Source organism: Merops nubicus, unplaced genomic scaffold (assembly GCF_000691845.1).
Source record: "Merops nubicus isolate BGI_N331 unplaced genomic scaffold, ASM69184v1 scaffold5638, whole genome shotgun sequence".
Classification (NCBI taxonomy): domain Eukaryota; kingdom Metazoa; phylum Chordata; class Aves; order Coraciiformes; family Meropidae; genus Merops; species Merops nubicus.
In genome coordinates this window covers 176,957-196,543 of record NW_008623553.1, presented here as the reverse complement: position 1 = coordinate 196,543, position 19,587 = coordinate 176,957, and the positions used below count along the sequence as shown (strand labels likewise).

The 19,587-nt window shown below is 41.2% G+C and overlaps 1 protein-coding gene across 1 annotated transcript in view; it reads right to left on the bottom strand.

Annotated features, from left to right (window-relative positions):
• The window catches only part of GLIS1 (GLIS family zinc finger 1), a 108,108-nt gene that overhangs the window by 2,532 nt on the left and 85,989 nt on the right, over positions 1-19,587 (bottom strand). The window contains exons 7-8 of the mRNA XM_008945098.1: positions 8,286-8,470; positions 1,477-1,644 (exon numbers count right to left, since the gene is read on the bottom strand). Of these exons, the coding sequence (XP_008943346.1) occupies positions 1,477-1,644; positions 8,286-8,470 (353 nt within the window). The remainder of the gene's footprint in view (positions 1-1,476; positions 1,645-8,285; positions 8,471-19,587) is intronic.

The window sequence follows — 19,587 nt, the reverse complement described above, 5'->3', positions numbered from 1 at the left end:
CTGTGAGATGAGATCTCATTTAATATTAATGGTGCTATAAAAGCCTGAAAAAAATTAATGCATAGCCTTGATGAATCTTGTGAACCTGAATGGTTCTATTTTACACACGGAAAGATAGGATTTATATATTTCATATATATTTATGTTTCAGCCTTTTAAGTATTTGCATACCTCAGTAACCACTCTAAAAACAAAAATATTACATAGAAACATTTCATAATAGTTTAGCCCCAGACAGGAAAATCAACTGTTGTTGAAGTTGGTGTCTTGCCACAGTATTATTCTTTGCTCCTACAATTTCTTTTTGAAAGTTTATTTAGTCTGTACTTTAAATATTGCAGGCTGTCAATCTAAACTTGAAATTTGATGTTAACATGAAAAAAAACCCCCTTGTTTTAGTAACATCAAGCTAATGAATAACACAAAAGAATTCAAAGCTGAAGTTGAAACTTCATCTTAAGCTTTTCCCTTGTGTTCCTTGCTGATGCATACACTTTCTAGTGTGGAACACCAGACAAATGCATGCACGCACTCTCTGAGCAGAGTCTCCTTTAATACAAAACAAACAGGAAAGTCAACTCTAATTTTGTGGTCTGACTCGGGCCCCATTTCAAAAAGCATTTAAACATATGTTTTCAGTATTGTCTTTAACCGAGATGCCCTCCTGAATTCTCTGACATGAAGAAAAATCTCTTGGAGATGTGTAAGTAAAGACTGCAGTAAATGACAGTGTTTCCTGGCTCTGACAATACTCACATTTCTTTTGATTTCAGTAACTTTGTCAATTCTTAACTGTGGTTTTAAAAGTAGAAAAAAAAGTGCTTTATAAAAATGAATACTTAAGTCCTGAAGTACTACAGTAATTAGCTATAATAACTTGTTGCAAATTTTACGTTGTGAAAACGCGTAGCTAAATGGGAAAATACAATTGCCCTGAATGGGCAACAGCACAAACACAAAGGAGCTCCCCAACAAAAAGAAACTAAGATGTTTAGCTGAATTTAACAAAGCAGGGCCTTTCCATTTTGTAAACATCAGTATTGCAAAACAAAGCCATCCTTTTATTCTTAGATGGACAGGAAGTCTCTGCTGCTGCTATTTTCTTCAGGGTTGTGTAACTACCTCCTTAACTTTGGTCTTTTTATAAGAGGCTGCCTGAGGATACCTGAAGCCATGTACAGTGGACAGCCCACACAATAAATGTGAGGGGAGTCTTGTTGGTCAGCTCTCCTGAAGGTGGGTGTTCCCTGTCACATCCAGCAGAATGAAAGGAGAATTTGTCCATCAGTTAAAGACAGGAAGATTAAAGAAAACAAATTTGCTTTCCTTCTGGGACTTTTATAGATGCAAGTGGATTTCAGTGACTAAGATTTTTAGGCAAATGTATTTTGTAATAACATCGACTATGAAATGTGTTCTTTTCCCCTCCTGCTAAAAATATCATACAGATAATTCTTTACAGGCAGAATAAATTACCTGTTGAAGCTAAAGGTGCATTGAGTATGTGATAGCCATTCTGTCTCAGAGGATTGAAGCAATGGGATTCCCCCGGGAGCACATCACTGGTGACAGACTGGTCCGTTGCTCTGTAGCAGTCTCCGTAGTGGAAACAGTTTTGTATTGAGTGAAAGCTGCCTTGGTAACCTGAAAACAGATATTGCACACACATTTGAACATTCTGCAAGGGTATTAGCTCCATTTCTGTCACAGTGTTTCATTACTGTTGTGGGGGTTTTTAGTTCCTTATTTTTAACTGTGGAAAAATAATCATTCTATTCTATAAGGTGTAATAATACAAAAGCTACATCAGAGTCAGTCCCACAAGGTGCTGTGGACTGTGATCCCCATCAAGCAAACATCTCAAGGATGTGCTTCATTTCAAGCAACAGATGAGCTGAACGCAGTCAACAGCCCACTTGTGTTCAAAGCCAAGTAGAAAGAGCCCCACTGGATCAGCTCCAGGGTGCTCAGCTCCTAAGGAAGTGTGCCTAGAATGAGTTACTTTTAAATACAATAATGCAATATTTAAATGAACAGCACTGCTTTGTTTTCAGTTGAGTAAAGTCTTTTCCTATCCAGTGTGCATTATGCAGTGCTGGAGAGGGTGCTGTTTCTCTGAAATACCTTTAGGAGTGTCTTAAACTTCTCCTCTCTCAGACTGCCCTTATTGCAAATGAAACCCCTTTCACTGAACACAGGGGCCAGAGTCTGCAAGTGAAATTGGACTAGAGGTGCAGGACTGACTCCAGATGGACATTGAGTGAGGACCCTGTGTTCAGCTAGAGGCTCTTCTTGCTTCTGAAAAATACCCAGATAAATCTGTCTGGTCTCTGGATGCCTCAGTCATTCTGCTTTTGGGACATGTTTGACTTTTGTCCCCTGCATATCCTACCTTTCTTATGCCCTGCTTTGTTTTAGAGTGTTGTATTACCAGTGGAGCAGCAGTTTGGGTTTTGCCAGCAGAAGCTGTGAATGAGTTGTACTCAACAAAAGAAGGTATTTAGCAGTACAGGACAAATAAATTGCTGAGAAAGGTATTTTACAACTTCCAAGTTTGTGCCAGCATCCTAGAAGAAAATGTTATTTGCTCTCATATGAATGACCTCAAAGCATGCCACAAGATTTATAGCAACCATGGACTGATTTAATTCTCTCCTGCCTCAGTAACCTCTTCCTGGTTCCAGGTGCCTCGCACACTGATTGCACATTTGTATTAACTATCCCCTTCCCTACCTTCTCTGAAAGTCCCTTCTGAAATGATGCTCCTTCCATGTGGCTGAAGTCAGCCAAATCAGGCTTAGAGTTTAGTAGAATGTGCCATCAAGATTTTCCTCTAGTTGTCAGACAAAAATATGGACCTGTTGTCTTTCTTCCCTCAGTCTTGCTCAGACTGAAACATTTCCTAAGAACTCCTGCAAAAGCTCCAAGGTAGTTGAGCCAAACACAGACACCACCAGATCTTCAGCTGACAGAAGTCAGCACAGCTCTGCTCACCAGTGGAAGACTGGACTTGCTGGGCCAGTTGTGCAGCTGCTCAGTCTGTTTGTTTGGCAGTGAAATACTGGTGCTATCACCAGAGCTCCTGGGTGGTGTGCAGGCTGGAGTTTGTCCCTTACAAATCACACAGTGTGTGAGCTTTTGCCTGTTAAGGTCTCCTGTCTTTTTCTACATTTTCCCTTTACTGCCAAAGATTGACCAAGTAGATAGTATCAGGCAAAGCTCAGGGTCTGTCTGTTCGTTCTGGTCATGTTTTCTAAGGTGGTAATAAATAAGGCTAAGTGAGGCAATTCTTCAGTAGAAATGCAATGAACTCATCAAGTGGTGACAGATTTGCTCTGATGTTTCACAGTTTAATATGTATTTTGGCAGATTCTGCAAGGATTAGATGATTGATTTTTTTGAGAACCTATAATCCTCCACCACAAAATGCCTACATTGTTGATATCCATGACTGGTGAAGTACTAATGGATGGCTAGATTAGATAAAGAACCGTGCAGACTGGACCAAAGCTGTTCATATTTGCTGCTACATAGGAGAAGGACCAGAAATTTGGAGAACCGAGTATTAAATTATGTGTCCTTCATTGGAATAAATAGACAGCCACCTCCATTTACTGCCTGGAGAGTCTGGCTCAAAAAAACCAAAGAGCTCTTATGAGAGGGAGCAAAGCCATCTTTTGATGTGGTTTTAGGTACAGTGCTTTATTGATTGCTTTTTGATAATTATCCTGACTTTTCTGTTTACAAAACATGAACTCTCTGAAGTAAGCCTTCTAAAAATATATCCTTTTGAAAGGAGCAGTGAAAAAAAAAAATGAGACACTTGGCATCAGATGAGGTATAACTGGTTGCAGAGAGCACTTGTATGCATTGCTAGAAGAAAAAAATTAACCTTTTCCAGAATGTCTGCCACACACATCACTTCTAGGGAAGGCATGACGTGTATTTTCTCTGTCTCTCTAATTGCTGCCCTTTTGTCATGCTCCCAGGATTGCTTTTGTTAAATCAGTTAAATATCTTTATGATCTAAACGGCTGGCACAGTGGCTCAGACAATCAGAGACTGGCCAAACATGACAGAACTAGATTGAAACTAGTTGAATCCAGGGTTTTCTCAAGACCTGTGTCTAAAGGTTTCTTTTGAAGTGTTTTAAGTTACACTGTCTCACTGCTCAGGAAAAAATACCTGAGGCAGAGAATTGCCTCAGAATCAGAAGTCTGGAAAAGAACTGCCACAAGCCATCAAATTCTCCTGTGGATTGCAGTATCTGTCCCTCAGCATCACTGTACAATAAGCTGAAAAGACAGCACCAGGGGAAAGTTTGCAGCCGGGACACTGGTCAGGTAAAACAAACCACGGCACTCAAAATGGGACTTTTCACTATTCTGACCTGAGCAGTACAATGAAAGCTTACTTCCTTCTTCATTAGCTTCACAGAAATGATGAGACAGTGAGACCCCTAAGAAAGGGACAGGAGCTTCACAGAAGGCATTTCATGCGTGTGGGAATAGGCAGAGGGATGTCTATGGAAGACGTGGACCAAAAGGCAGGTAGCTGCTTCCTTGAGCATGGAAGATGAAGGAGAAAGATAGAGACCCCCAAAAGCTTTTGCAGTTGTGAAAGGTAAGAAGGAAGTGGGGGCTCAGGACAGCTCTTCTGCCCAGGCCAGAGCACTGAGGTTACTGAGTCAGTGCCTGCTTTGTCCCCGAGGCAGGGATCCTGCCCTGGCACTTCCCTGCCCGCTTGGAGACTGTCAGCAAGCACTTGTATTTCTCTTCTGTGATCTTACATGACTTATCTCAGCATAGCCTCTCAGATGACTGCATGGAGGTTTCACGGGGGGTGACAGTGGCAGAAGATTATTCAGGAGGACTCTGGCCTTACATCTGAAACACTAAAGAACTGTGGCTGCAGCTGGTGAACCTGAGCTGCAGTTCCACGACCAGGGTACAGAGGGAGAATTTGGTGATGTTCTCTGCACTTAAACTGGGCATAAAACAGGGTAGTAATTCCCAATACCCAATTCTTCTTGGGTAGAAAGAATTGTGGTTGCAGTATTAGAAGCTGTATTTCAAAATGTTGCCAGCTGAATGTTACTCTCAGAAGGTGGCCATGAGTCATGGAGTGACTGAGATTGCAAGAGCAGTGGGTTGCTACGTCAGGAAGATTTTTTTTCATTACTTTTTATATACTTTCTACTGTCGCCCACTGCTTCAGAGGCACAACTAGATAGCTTCTTTTTGTACCAGGTAGGCTGGCTCTTGCTGATGGCCTCCAGTAGCCTGGAATGGCTCAAGAGGCCCGTCAGTCTGCTGCAAAGTGTCTGAGCCTCATGCATCTTTTACACTATTAAAAAGGGAAAACTGCCAGCTTGTTTAAATGCTAAGTGTTCCCGAAAACCAAAGCAATTAGACAAGAGATAGAGAGGCCATGTGAGTTTAAGCAGCCACAAGGACTTTTGTAACAACTGGAGCTTTTGCCAGATAAAGTTTCATTCATTTTACACAACCACAGGAAATGAAACTTGTTGCTTGCAGGCAATCCAACAGTTGATTTGCATATGCAAAACAAGTCAGAGCTTTACTGCATTTATAAATTATTAAATGCACAGTATGAAACAAAGGTGCTTGTGGTTCACAGCATTTCGTTGTGGTTCACTGATTTTTTGAAACCCAGAAAGCATTAGAAATTAAGATATTAAAATATCATAACCAATGGCTCAATTAACAACCACATATGGTTGACTAGAGTAAACTAAACATGGATTATTTTTTACAAGTTCTTAAAAAAGACTCCCTTCAGTGGTTAACATACAAAGTAAGTAAGTAGGCTTGTCTGGTGCAAACATGCCTGCTCCTTCTAGGAAAGCAAAAGTGTAACACCAATTTGGCAACAAGTGTTTCACCAGTATTTTTTTTTCCACATGGATTTCAGATTCCCTTCAGGTTTGATTTAAATAAAAAATATTCTGAGGTTAATTTTCAAGCGAAGAATTTACTAAATGTCCTGTCGGTTTAAATGATCACTATTAAATGTTTTATGTGCAGTAGATGTAGAAATATAACAGTTAATGAAGAAATAAACCAAGTTCCAAACATAACATTTAGTTAAAATTTTGCTTTGAAATAATTTGTGACAGAAAAGCTGCAGTTAGCCACTTCACACGGCGCACTGCCTGCCGCTGTTTCTTCAAGGCACAGCCTAGAAAACTTCAAGCAGCTTTAAAATAAATGATGTAATGAGCAAATAATTGGAATATGCCTAATAAATGCCATTTTGTTATGTCATGTCATTTACATGTATGGGCAAATAAATCTTAGCTTTTCAAATTCCATAAAATTTCTGAAAAGAAATCATGTCAGGTATAAATAACTACAGTATTCCATTGCCTGCCAAATTCTTTCAGCATGTAATAATTTCCATGTGATCTTACTACAGCTAGGTTTAAACATATAAATAATGTCAGCTTATTCTTGCATGATCAATATTTCTGCTACCAGCTTGACAAACTTTCCTGTCCTCTATAAATATCAGATCCATGATGTTTATGTGCTTCCATACAGATGCCTAGTTCAACAGCCAGACTTACATAGTGTTCTTTTTTTCAGCAAAATTTCAGAACCCCCAAATTACTCCAGATTCCATGAAGAAAATGTGTTATTAATGAACTGAGATGCAAAAAAGATGTAGAGCAAGTACAGCTAAGTACAGGTTACAGATCAATTGATTTCAAAGGCTGCTAATCAAAATTGATTTTTGAATGACCATTTCCATAATGAATTTATAATAATACTTCAACATTTGGCCAAAGTGGAAAATTATTGCTTTTTCAAAACCACATGACATAACACTTAGAAAGCAACAATTCATTCAAAAGGAAATGTGGTTTTCTTAAGGAATAAAGTTAATTTATTTAAGTGGTTTAAAACTTGTTCTGTCTATGCATTTGTTTCTGCCATAGTAATGAGCTGCTAAACTTTCCTCTTGTGGTTTGTAGTTATTTAGCTCATTATAGTAACATAATCATATATCATTATATGCTATCATAAATCTGCCACTTTTCCCTTACAGAGTTAATCTTTTTAAATTGAATAATCTGCTGAGCATCAGGTTGAGTTAGTTTTTCCTGCAGCACAAATCATTTAATATAATGTGCTTTAACTTTTCAGACTAAGTCAGTCCAACCAAAGAGCAAAAATACTTCCCAGAGATAGAGAGGCTATCCCAGAAACTGTTGGGGTCCTGAATCCCATTGCAGCACCCTGGGTTTGTGTCCAGCTCCCGTGTTCAGACTCAGCCTTAGCATAGATTGAAAGAAAGCAAACCTCTTATTTTGCCCACTGGTAGACTGATCATATGTGATACTTTGCCAGCCAAAACCAACCTTATACAAATGACAGTACAGCTGTTAAATGAGTTTCAAAAAGCTGGTTATCTGCCTGTATAAACTTACATGCTTGGTTCTACTTGCAACCAGACAGACAGATGTCCCCCACACTTCTTTACTGTGAATATTTACCACACTTAAGCAGCATATCATCTGGATTCTATAACATATTTCTTAAGCTCCTGTTACTGGAAGAATCTGTGATAATAACTCTTCTAATTTGTACCTTGAAAACTGTATAAACATCAATTAGTTCCCACAGAAGAATTCTGGAATAGGTAATAAGCTCTTGATTAAAAATGCTGAGTAAATCAGGATGAAAAAGAAAGTTTTAAATTAAGCATTGTGACAGCTTCTTGGCTGCTCCCACTCCTGTCCTCCAATCACACTACCACGCTATAGCTCTTTTGCATATTATGATATAAAATGATACAGATGCCCAACTTCCAAATAATAAACAGCTAAATATTTTTTCTTTATCTAAGTTGATGTCCAGTCTCTCACTACCAGTGGACTGAGCAGGACATTGCCAAGGTCTGCTTCAGCCCATGGGACTAGGTGGCTCTGGCTTTGGCAGGGTCACTCTCTCCAAGCTGGTGGAGGGCTGGAGGAGTGGTCAGATGAGGTGCATAGCTAGTAGCCATCTACTGAAAAGCCTGAATAAATGCAATATATCTTTGCTATCAATGTTGTGATGGCTTGCCCCATTATGATAACATATTACAACATGAACTGGTCTGAAAATTTTGCTCTACATGAATATCAATCACTTTAAAAATAGGAGTTCCCACTGAGATGCTGGCAGTCCCTTAATAGGTAGTATTCACCAAAAATGGAAATATTTTTTTTCTCTCCAGCTGGAACTAGGAAGAAAAAGGAAGAAAGAGGGAAGAGTTACCTTGAGGTCCCTGCTGTCCAGACTGGTTTTGAAATTGAGCGTATGGTTTATTTGGTATTCCAGAGAAGTGCTGCCCGTTTGGTGACTGGCTGTGTGCCGACGGAGAGCCGTGCTTCTGCAGCAGGGAGGGGGGGACTAACGCCTTCAGGGGGCTGACGAGTGGGGAGATTATGTTGGGAGCAAGCCTAGAAAAAGAAAATACAGAAAAATTTCACATATCACATCACAACGTGGGAAAATTAAATCCTTGAAAGGCCCTAGTTCCATGATGGCCAAACTATAGAAACGTTTATTTTGCAAGTAGAAATGATATTGTAAAAAACCCAGATGATAACAGTGCAGTGCTGCTTTCTAGCATCCATTAGGAAAAAAGGGAGTCAGAAAGGGATTTCGGTTCCTTTACACTGACTTCCTCTACTAGCCATAACGACAGATCCAAATGACATCACTCCTCAATAAGCAATTTAGACACAGATCAATTTTAAAATTTCGTGAGCCAAGAAATGTGTGGAAAACAGAAGTGGAGAATGTAGTTAGAGTGAGTAAATGCAAATGAATTGTTTAAGTGCCTTCGTAGCTGTAACAGGGTGAAGCTTTACACCCAACTCTCAGCCAAGACAAAGAAAAGCATTAGTTTCAGTTATTCCTCATGTAGGATTTTTCTTTTTAGACTTAGAAATACAGCTTTAACTGCATCAGATGGCACCATCCTTTCAGAAAAAAAGCCTGGGTGTTTGCCTGTGGGGCACTGCTCCGTGGAAGGCAGAGAAGTGGTTGTACCTGAGAGATGGAGAACTACCCCCAGGCACCTGGGGCTCTGGCCAGCACAGAAGCTCTGGGGCAGAACCGCCTGGGGGGGGACCAGACCCTGACCTGACACTCCCACAAGCAGCTGGAGCAGCTGAGGAGGAGCCTCATTAACCCGCTTCCAGGAAGTCCCTGAGCATCTTCTGCCACGGGTGGAGCAGAGAAGCTTCAGCTTTTTCTCCCTGCCACAATGCAACCGTAGAATCACAGACTGGTTTGGGTTGGAAGGGGCTTTTAGTCATCATCTAGTCCAACCCCCCTGCACTGCACAAGGACATCTGCAGCTAGAGCAGGTTGCTCAGAGGTCCATCCAGCCTCTCCTAAAATGTTTCTAGGGAATGAGGCATCGGCCACCTCTCTGGGCAATCTGGGCCAGGGTCTCACTACCCCCATCATAAAAAATTTCTTCCTTGTCCCCCTCTTTCTCCTAAGCCCCCGTTAAGCACTGAAAGGCTTCAATAGATCTCCCTGGAGCCTTCTCCAGGCTGAAGAACCCCAACTCTCAGCCTTTTTTCACAGGAGAGGAACATCACCTAGCTGGAAAGACAGTGCTGAGCACAAACCATTGCAGGTGTACAAAGAGTCAACAGAAAACCAAGTTAAATCACTCACTGATGTCCTCCTCTATCACTGCACAAGCTGTTCAAACACCATAAACCATGATTTGCAGCCGTGGCTGCTCACCAGTTTACACGACTGCCCCTTGGAGCAGTGAGGATGAAGCATGGGGAGCGAGGCTGTGCTTGACTTAGGGCTAAGCACTACATGGGAGTGTTCAAGAGGTAAATATAGATGAACTGTGAATTACTGGCGACAACAGCTTAATCAAATTTAACATGAGAGGCAGGGGAACACTGCCAAAAGCTGTCACAGTGACACTCTATTAAAAGGGGCTTAAATAAATCAACTAGTCAAAGCCCATCCTATGCTGAAATAATTCCATTTCCCAAAGCAGGAAAATAAAGCATATAATACAAACCACAGAGAGTCTGAATATCCCCAGACTAAACTGGAGAGTTAAAGCAGTATTCTTAAATGGATATTTTCAAGCCAAATATGTAAGAACTTCAAGATAATTTTTGTTGTGAGGAAGGTAACACCTCCCCCAATAAACAATGACATGTAAAATAAAAAGGACTAAAGTTGAATTTTTAAAGCTAGCATGCAGAGAAAAAAAAAACTCATCTGTTTTTTTGGTTTAAGTGCATAGGAGAAAGAGGTCAGCAGGAGAGATGGGATGGCCCTTGCCCCAGCCAAGGGTGAAGGCCTGGGGCTGCAGAGGTGCTGGGCAGGGCTGGGGGAATGCAGGAGCCACCTGGGCCCTCTTCAGGTCACAGACAGCAAGTGCTCCCTGGAGCCCGAACGGCTGAGGAAGGATGGAAAATACCGAGTTTATTCGCCAAGCAGCAGCTGGTGAAGGTCAAGACATCAAGGTCAGCTCCCACGTGGCTGTAGTTTTTCCTCAAAGGTCCCAGTAGAGAAACAGTTTTACACAAATGGGCCATCGTGCAGCCCAGCTACAAGCCATGTCTTCTGCAAACGCCCTCAGATGCGGGTCTGTGGTGACCTGTCGCATCGAGGTGGGGCTGGCATTGTCTGCTGGGACCCATGGAAAAGCCACTGCTATGGTCCCTTCCCAGGCTGAGAGCCAGTGCTGGCAAAGCACAACCACGACTGCAGAAGAGTCACCAGCCCCTTCAAACAGCATGCATGGAGACATCGTCCTCGACGTGCCAAAGCTGCTATTAGAAGCCTGGAAATGCTTCTATCTGAAGGGAGATTAAAAAGATTGCAGTTGTTTTCCTTGGAAAGATGATAGCTGAAAGAGATCATGATAGTGACATTTATATGGATAATGACCACACACACGTTTTAAAGAGAAACAAAAGATGTACTAAAGACTCCAAGGTCTGGCTGAGCCAGAAACCACTCTGAATGAGGAACATACTTCTGGAGAGCGAGTGCTCTGCAACTGCCTGTGGTTGGGTTTCCTCTGCCTCCCCTTGAAACGTCCTGTCCTGGCTACTGCTGGGAAAGGCAGCACCCCATAGGGCCCTGCCGGGCTGCTCTCTGCCCACGGCCTTGTTAGGAGGACCCAAAACCAACCCCATTTTTCAATTCTATGCAAATATGCTGCATGTCAAACAGAAATGGCACATTTAAGGTGTCCAGCTGCGTGAATACTGAAAATCTCAGCTTCCCTACCCAGGGAGCTACTCCCAGAGGCTATTTCAATCTTGGGAAGAATGTAACAGTTTTTATTGTGATTTTTAAAGCAGCGCTTCTCCCCATTCACACTCTTTTGCATTCCTGAATTTCCTGGGTGTGAGCTCAACATTTGTGGCAGTGTTTGTGCCTTTGAGATGATGGGTTAGGAGCAGGTGAGACACCCCAGTGGAGGCAGGAGGGGTGCAGAGGGCTGCAGGGCCCCACTCCAGCTGGGTGAGCTGCCAGCTCACTGCTCCCACTGGGCACTGGAGCTCAGCAAACATAGCTGTCTGCAGACAGCCAGTATCCTAGGAACTCAGAAGCTCAGCTGAAACCCTGAAAGCTCCCTGTGACACTTGACCACCGCTCTGCATGAAGAGAGTTCCATACAGTTGAGAAGGTCACTATAAAATCTACTATGTTCTGCTTGGTCTCTCCCAAATGAGGAATTGAACATGCTTCCCCTAAGTTAAGGCATAGTTTTTAACCAGGAAAGAGCTTGGCTTAGCAGAAAAATCTGGCTATATTAGTACAAGTGGCAAACATGGGGATTTGTCCTCTTAAAATATTCATCACAATGCCTGCAGCTCGAGCTGATCCCTCAAATACTATTTCATGTGTCTGTGTGCATGTGTGACTGCGCTCTGGCACGCTCACGAAGAGTTTATTCACCAACTAACTGTTCAATTCCCAGCACTGTGGTTTTAATTCTCTGGTGAGTATTTGCCTGCTAATTAGGTTGCTGTGCTACTCAGGTTGTTAAAAGGGAGGAGGAGTCGTTCCTGATAGAAATTAAATAGATACTGAATTATCAACAGAAAAGAGCTTAAAAGGAGGTGCCTTCTGTGTGGAAGAAACACGAAACTGCTTACACCAGGAGCTCAGCTGGATAGGTTAAAAATTCCCCAGCAGTAGCTCAGGCATAGATTTCAATAGCTAACAGCCTGGACATTTCCTGTTAATGCTGTGTTACAACCACACTTTGCTTTGGTTTGGTTTTTAACAATAAATATATACCATATATTTTACTTTACTTGTAACTTGTAGAATTCATTAAATTTGGAGGTCCTTTGGGGTGCTTTTAATATGTGTCTGTGCCTATATGTAGCTATAGAGAGAGATATATAAATAAATATTCTCACACACACATGTAAAACAAAATCCTCCTCTTTCCTTAATTCATTAAGTTTGAGGGCTCCTGGCTATATGGGATATTTCTTTTCAGGAGCACAGATCTTTTTGCTGTCTCCCTAACCTGGTGACATAGCTAAGAGGAAACCACAGCCCTTACTGATCACCTGCACTGCTGGTGTAGTCTGACTGTTGATAGTCTGCCCTGTCTTAGAAGAATGTTTGATGGTAGAACACTTAATAACTCAATCAACAAATTAACCCACTGCAAGGCTTTTACTACTCCATTATCAGAAGCCCATACAGTCCTGTAAGTGACAGGTAACCTGCTAGCCATGTGTTGCCTTACTCCTAGCTGCTACCTGCTACAGACGCCAATAAAGTTACTAGCATGCCCTCTCTGAATCCAGCAGATTTCCAGTTTCCTACTGATGAAACTGGTATTGCTAAAAAACTTTGCTATATGAAATATATGATGCAAGTGGGAAAGCTTTTTCACCTGCAGATGCACTTTGGTGCTTCTCCGTCCCTGCCATACAGAGAGCTACACACCAAATGTCTACGTTCCTTACACATGTGGACTAGTTTTGATTTTACATTATCTTTGGGGAACAGCACGGTTTTAGGAGTAATGTGCAAGTTTCTTGAGCAGTGATAGTAACAGAGAAAGAACTACACAGTTGGATGCTGTAAGAATCTACTTATTAATGACCATATATTACATGGTGACAAAAACAGTTCAGTTTTGATGCATTAAGTTATTGCAGGAGTTAAAACCAGCTGAAAATATACTAAAATAGTAAGAGAGGGTTTTGTCAAGAAGTAAAACTGCCCAAACTAGAAGCATGCCACTGAAGGAAAAGAATTTACACTGCAGTTTTTCAGATTAAAAGGGTGCAATGCAGGAGACAACCTCCTCTCCACGCTGCCCAAGACATGGGAGCATGCACCACAGAGAGAAGTAAGTTGGCTTAAAACAAAAGGAACATTTTGCTCACACAGCATCCCCTGGCCTGTGGCATTCATAGCCGCAGGAAGTCACCGAATCAAGCAAAATACCTAGTTTTCTAAAATGGGACTGGATAATTTAATGGCCAAACCCAACATTTCCCTGCTAGGCGAGGGGTAATCAAATCTTGTCCTTCAGGATGTAAACTGATCACCCAAGGAGGCAGGGAGGAATTCTCCTCTCTCTTCACTCAGCGTACTTCATCAGCTGATTGACCAGGTACTGTGGGTTTTTTCAAATCCCCTTTCAAGCACCATGTGTAGGATGGCACTGAAGTTGTGATACTAGTCTTGAGAGGGCTATGATTCCAGGTGAGATTGCAAAGCTAATGCATTCCTCTCCTGAGGACGCATCACTAGGCAATTAAGTAAAAACACTAAAAATCTTGTTTATGTAATACCCTCATCTACGCAACCAAGAGAAAACTACTGGAAGAACTGACCCTAACACACAGAACTACTTTGTCTATGACACTGTGCACATTTCTGCACCATGTGAAATACTGTCTTAAAATACCTGGCATCACAGCCCTTCAGAAGGGAGGCTCCTGAAGTCAGGTGAGGTACTACCCATGAAGGGTCATTAAACCCAGTGTTAAGACACAGGCAACGAGTTCCTCACCTCTGCTGCGAAGCATTTGTCACCCACACCAATGGGAGCACTCAGAAATCCCAATCTTAACAGAAGGATTTTTTTAAAAGAAAATTAAGTCAAAACACAGAAGACATTAATCCGTCTCCTCTCTCATTTTGTAAAGTGCATAACTTTAGGAATCTCAAAGAGTAAGCACAACTTTTACATAAATTTTCTTCTGATCATGGTTTAACAATTATTTTGGATGGTGAAAGTTCATATTAAAGTGTAAGCAAAGCCCATGTGAGGGAACTGTCTAGGTTTGCCATGAGCTAGGAGAGGTCCACAGAAAATACATCTAATAGGCTACAAGTACTATGGCCTTGTTTTAGAACTTATTGTGGCTCCTCTTTCAGCCTCCCAAAGCAGGCAGTGGTGTATAAGAATTGGTATATTTTCATAATGCACACCAAATGTCATGTTCCAATCTTGCTGCAACATAAAGAACAAAAAAACCGCCCCAAACACATTGACATTGAGATACTGACATTTTTCTGAGTTTTCTGTCTAGATGAATGTTTTCTATATTCATCCACAGTACTCAGTGTGAGTAAGAAACACTTTGCTTTATCCAGTCTTTGTTCAACAGCAGTTGCTGGACAAATTAACACAGAGTAAGAAACTGTAAAGCCAGATTCTGAGCTGTTTTGAGATGAGATTTTTCATGAACTAGCTACTCATCTCTTGACTGCCAAAACCTACACAAGTATACTTAATTAGTAAACATTTAATGAGGTTGGAAATGGAAAAATAATGAAAATAAGATCAAACTAATATTGTTGAATAATAAGTGGGATGAAGTGTAACCACGAAGCAGAAATATCTAAGATAGGGATGTTTCCAATATGAAAACTGTCTGGGGTTGGTTGTTTTTTTATGATGTGATGGCTTGATTGGCAGATTCCTCAGCTAGGCAAAAAACCTCAAGCCATATCCCATCGAGTTCAGTGAAAACAGGACCAAATCCAGAGTTAAAAACATCTGTCCTTTATCTTAAATAATTTTTTTATATATTTTGGGTTATAAGACCATTCTGTAACACAGTTCTCATGCATGGTGCATCACCATATAAAAAAACATTGACTTTGAAAATTATGTTTAGCTCATATTAATATGAAGAAAAGCATGTAATAAAGCATCACAGTAGGAGTGCAAAGTAAAGCTCCATGTTGTATCTTAAGTGACTCATACAGCAGTAGCTGGTCACAAAACCTGCAATTTTCCATGACACCAGGTTCCACCATAAAATCCAGCACGCCAACCATTTCATTCATAAAATCTCTCCCCTAAGCATTACAGTTGCTTATATTGTGAGAAAGTCCAATTCAGTTCCAGGACCAGATTTTTTTTATTTTTTTTTTCATGAGAAAAAAAAAAGTTAACAGTGATTTTCATCTCTTCCTATAATATTAAAAATGATGTGTAAAGCTCTGCTAATCTGGTCTCTGGATAGCACCCAATCTCTTGCCACGTGTTTCTGTTCTGGGTCTTGGCCTACGGGAATTTCTGTCAGCACATGCTCAGGAAACAGTTATACCCTTCACTTTTTTTTTTTACTTTTTTTTTAACCTTTTTTTTTTTTTTTTGAGAGGGACTTTATCTGAAGTTTGGTGAACCTTTGCACTAATCACTGCCAGGTGCCTCTGGCTATGTTTCTGGAATGCAAGGAATCTTTTCCTTCTCTCCCTCTTTCTTCTTTTCTCCTTTTCCCCCCTCTCCCTGATATATAATAAATCCTTCAGTGCAGATCACCTTGCTGGGCATCATTGCATTTTATTACCTCTTTTCTATCAACAATGAGCAAACAAGTCACTGGGCTGTGACACACGGCCCTTCTCACAGGGCCTCAGGCTCTGCTCCGTGGCTGTAAGATACAACTCTGCATTTCTGGTTTTCTCTTTCCTTGCCGTGGCCATGGCCAGCTCGAGTAGGTGGCTGCTGTTAAGAGGTTTGGGCTCTATGCTGGTTCTGCTACTGAGAAGTAGTGTGTGACATAACATACCTCCCTGTGTACCATCTTTAAAGCCAGACTGGGGCAATGTCAGCCGTGTCCAAGCTTCTAGGTAAAATACAAGATACTATATTTTATTCTGAATGCTGCCTTGGATTACTTGAACTGTGTTTGGTTTGGGGCCCCTCACTACAAGAAGGACACTGAGGTGCTGGAGTGCATCCAAAGGACAATGAAGCTGGTGAAGGGTCTAGATCACAAGTGTTATGAATGGCTGTGGGGCACCTGGGGTTATTTAGCCTGGAGAAAAGAAGGCTCAGGGGAGACCTTCTCACTCTCTACAACTCCTTGAAAGGAGGCTGTGGCAAAGTGGGGGTTGGTCTCTTCTCCCAGGTAACAAGTGATAGGACAAGAGAAAGTGGCCTCAAGTTGTACCAGGGGAGATTTAGATTGGATATTAGGAAAAATTTCTTCACAGAAAGAGTTGTCAGGCCCTGGACCAGGCTGCCCAGGGAAGTGGTGGAGGGATTGAAAAGATACATAGGTGTGGACATGGTTTAGTGGTCACCTGGAAGTGCTGGGTCAATGACTGAACCTGATGATCTTAAAAGTCTCTTCCAAACAAAATGACTATGATTCCCTGTTCACTCACCCACCCTCTAAGCAGTGTCTGTACAATGTGTGCAGCAGCTCACTAGCTATGGGGAGTCAGAGTGGCTTCACAGACACTATGGAGAATGCTGTCCACAGGATCTTTAATGTGGCTGAAGAGTCTTAGGTCATTTAATTGCTTTAGAGTATGGTTAACAGTGATATGAAAACAGCTTCAGGTTCAAAATCATACAGGAGCCAAAGGAAATCCTTTCCTGGTACACTCAGATGCTTTCTGTGGGGGCCTTTTCCTCAGGTACAGAGTGATGTGCTGAAATACTCAGTCTTTTCTAACAAATACACATGCCAGTCTCAGCCAAGTGTCAAACATAACTCAGTAGTTTGTAATGCATCTCATTACCTACACAAACTCACACAAATACATTTTTTCTGTGTTAAATGAACATCTCTACAATAGTTCTGACCTGATCTGTGCAGTTTCTGCAGAGCGGTTAATCACAGTGATTATCATGGGAACTGTGCCAATCCAAAAGATGATTTTGTTTATAAGAGTTTGTTCAATAACTTTTGAAATGACACTGATGAGTCACTACAGTGGAAGCTGGTATATGTAAGGGAAATTTGAAAACCCATCCTTGCTAGCAATTTAGCAGGAAAATACATTTCAAAAAGTAAAAAAAAAAAAAAATCCTTATTAATGTGGTCAAAGAAATATCAAAACATATTTAAATAAAGAGCCTAAACTGCCTTAGGTTCAAATGATTGCCAGGAGGTCGAATACAAAGACATGCAATCAAACACAGATATTGCCTACTCAATATTACCTGGCATGTACTGCACGCTTGACTGGTATCTTATTTTAGTCATTAAAAGTCATTATCCTCTGGCAAGTATGCAGCAAGATGCTTCCAGGTGCAGGTAGAGTCTGCACAGGTAGCTGATGTCTGTTTTCTTCAAGTTTACAGCCTACAAGGCACTATGCTGAATAGTGGCACATGTTAAGATAACTTAATCGTTTGTAATACCATGATAAATTACTGTTTTTCATGTATATAGACTATAACTAACTGCAGAAGTTTTACTTAAAAAGCAAAGCAAAATTTGAAAAAAAAAAAAGGCAAGAAAAAAAGTCAGCCTTAAGATAAAACCAGTAATGGCTAAAATCCTTAATGTAATGCAGAAGAGCTGTGGCTGTTGTCAAATGCTGAGCTGCTGACGGTGTCTCTTCTGGGCAGGCAACACAGCACTCACCCCAAGACATGCTGATAAAGGCTTGTCTCTAATGAACGTCAGCCCAGCCCTTTTGGAAACACAGATGAAATACATGCCCACCTATTTCTGCTGATGGCCAAACAATATTTTACCCCCTGATCTGTTGAAGTAAGCCTATGCTAATGCTAATTTTGCTTTAAGGGGGGAAGAAAACTGTATAACCCTATCTGGACATGATTATAAATGAATTCTGATCACATTTTCTACAATGAGATAAATGACTTGGGATTTGAAACCAGATGCTTTTAATTACTGATTTTCTTTGTTACATGAACCTCGGCTCCGCACCTGTACATTGTTCTCTCTTTGGACAGATGTACTGATGCCCCTTTTGCGTGCTCAGATCCATAACACTGAGATAAATTATGATGGGTTCTTGGCTTCCTCCATTGAAAATGTTTTCAGCTGTCAGAGCTATCTGTTTCTTGTTATTGGTTTTAGTGCTTTTGAAAGAAAGACTAAAACACTGACTTGTGTATTCTATTATAAATGAAGAGTATTCTCCAGTGGAAGCCACACTGAATGAGTGATGTATCTCCTTAGTCCTAGGAATTGTTATAAAGACTGTGTAGGCATTTAGTTCTCCAGAGCACCTCTAGAGAGTAGAATTTTGTTTCCAACAAAAATTCTAGCAACGCACCAGTTCCTAGTCAATTTATTTATGTGAGTTCACAAATTTAATAAAAATTAGACATAAGTAGCTATGACACCTAATTGTCTCTTAAAGTAATGAGACTTGGGTACATAAATGTATTTTCCTACCTCACCTGGATCCTGGCAGTTCTTAAACCTTATTCCAGAAGCAGTCATGCTACAGAAAACCAACTCCATGAAAACAACTGTGACACTCTTATAGCCACAAGCAGAGTCTGGTCCCATCTGAGGCGCAAGCACCTACCAAACCCTTTGTACATCATCATCATCTACCAGCAGAGCTGAAGCCAAAAGCCATCCCAGACGTGGGGTTGTTGGAGGGAGCTTTGTCCCAGCTCCACAGCCCACGGCGAGCAGGTAGTGGGGCTGGACCAGATTCTTCTCTGAAATGGAGGCACCCACCAGGGCCCTGGCAATGTATGTAACAGGGCTGAGAGGTGGGTGGGAGATGTCTTACAGCTCTTATTGCCAAAGTGTAACGTGGTTGTTGTACACCTACAAATCTAACACGCGAGATTTTATCCTGCGTGCTTGTTTTCAGCCTTAAAAATATCAGGAATGTCCAACGTGGTGTTCCCAGGTTGGAGAAGAAGGGAAGCTCTGTGTGCCTTGCGTTACTTTACGTAAAGAGAAACGAAGGACTAAAATTTAACAGAGACCTCTTTACATTTAAGTATTTCTGTGGTATTTGAATTAACAGGTGCTAAGAAGCAAGCAAACAAAAATTCTGATGTTTAAGCAGCCTTATTAAAATGTCGCTTTTCACGGGATTTTTTAAGTCCTGTTTCTTCTGATTTTTGGATGGGTAAGTGACTCTTCAGGGGGGTCTGGGACGTGGTTTGAACTGGTTGCAGTTAGCTGGTGAGAAGCCCGGGCAAAAAAGAGTTGTGTAAGCTCCTTCCTCCAACCTTGATTACTTAATCTTTTATATTAAAGGCTTGCAAGATTGGATTCAGAGTTCTCATTAAACATGACTTATAGACATCACAGATGTCTTAATCCCACTAGTTCTTCATTTACTGTTG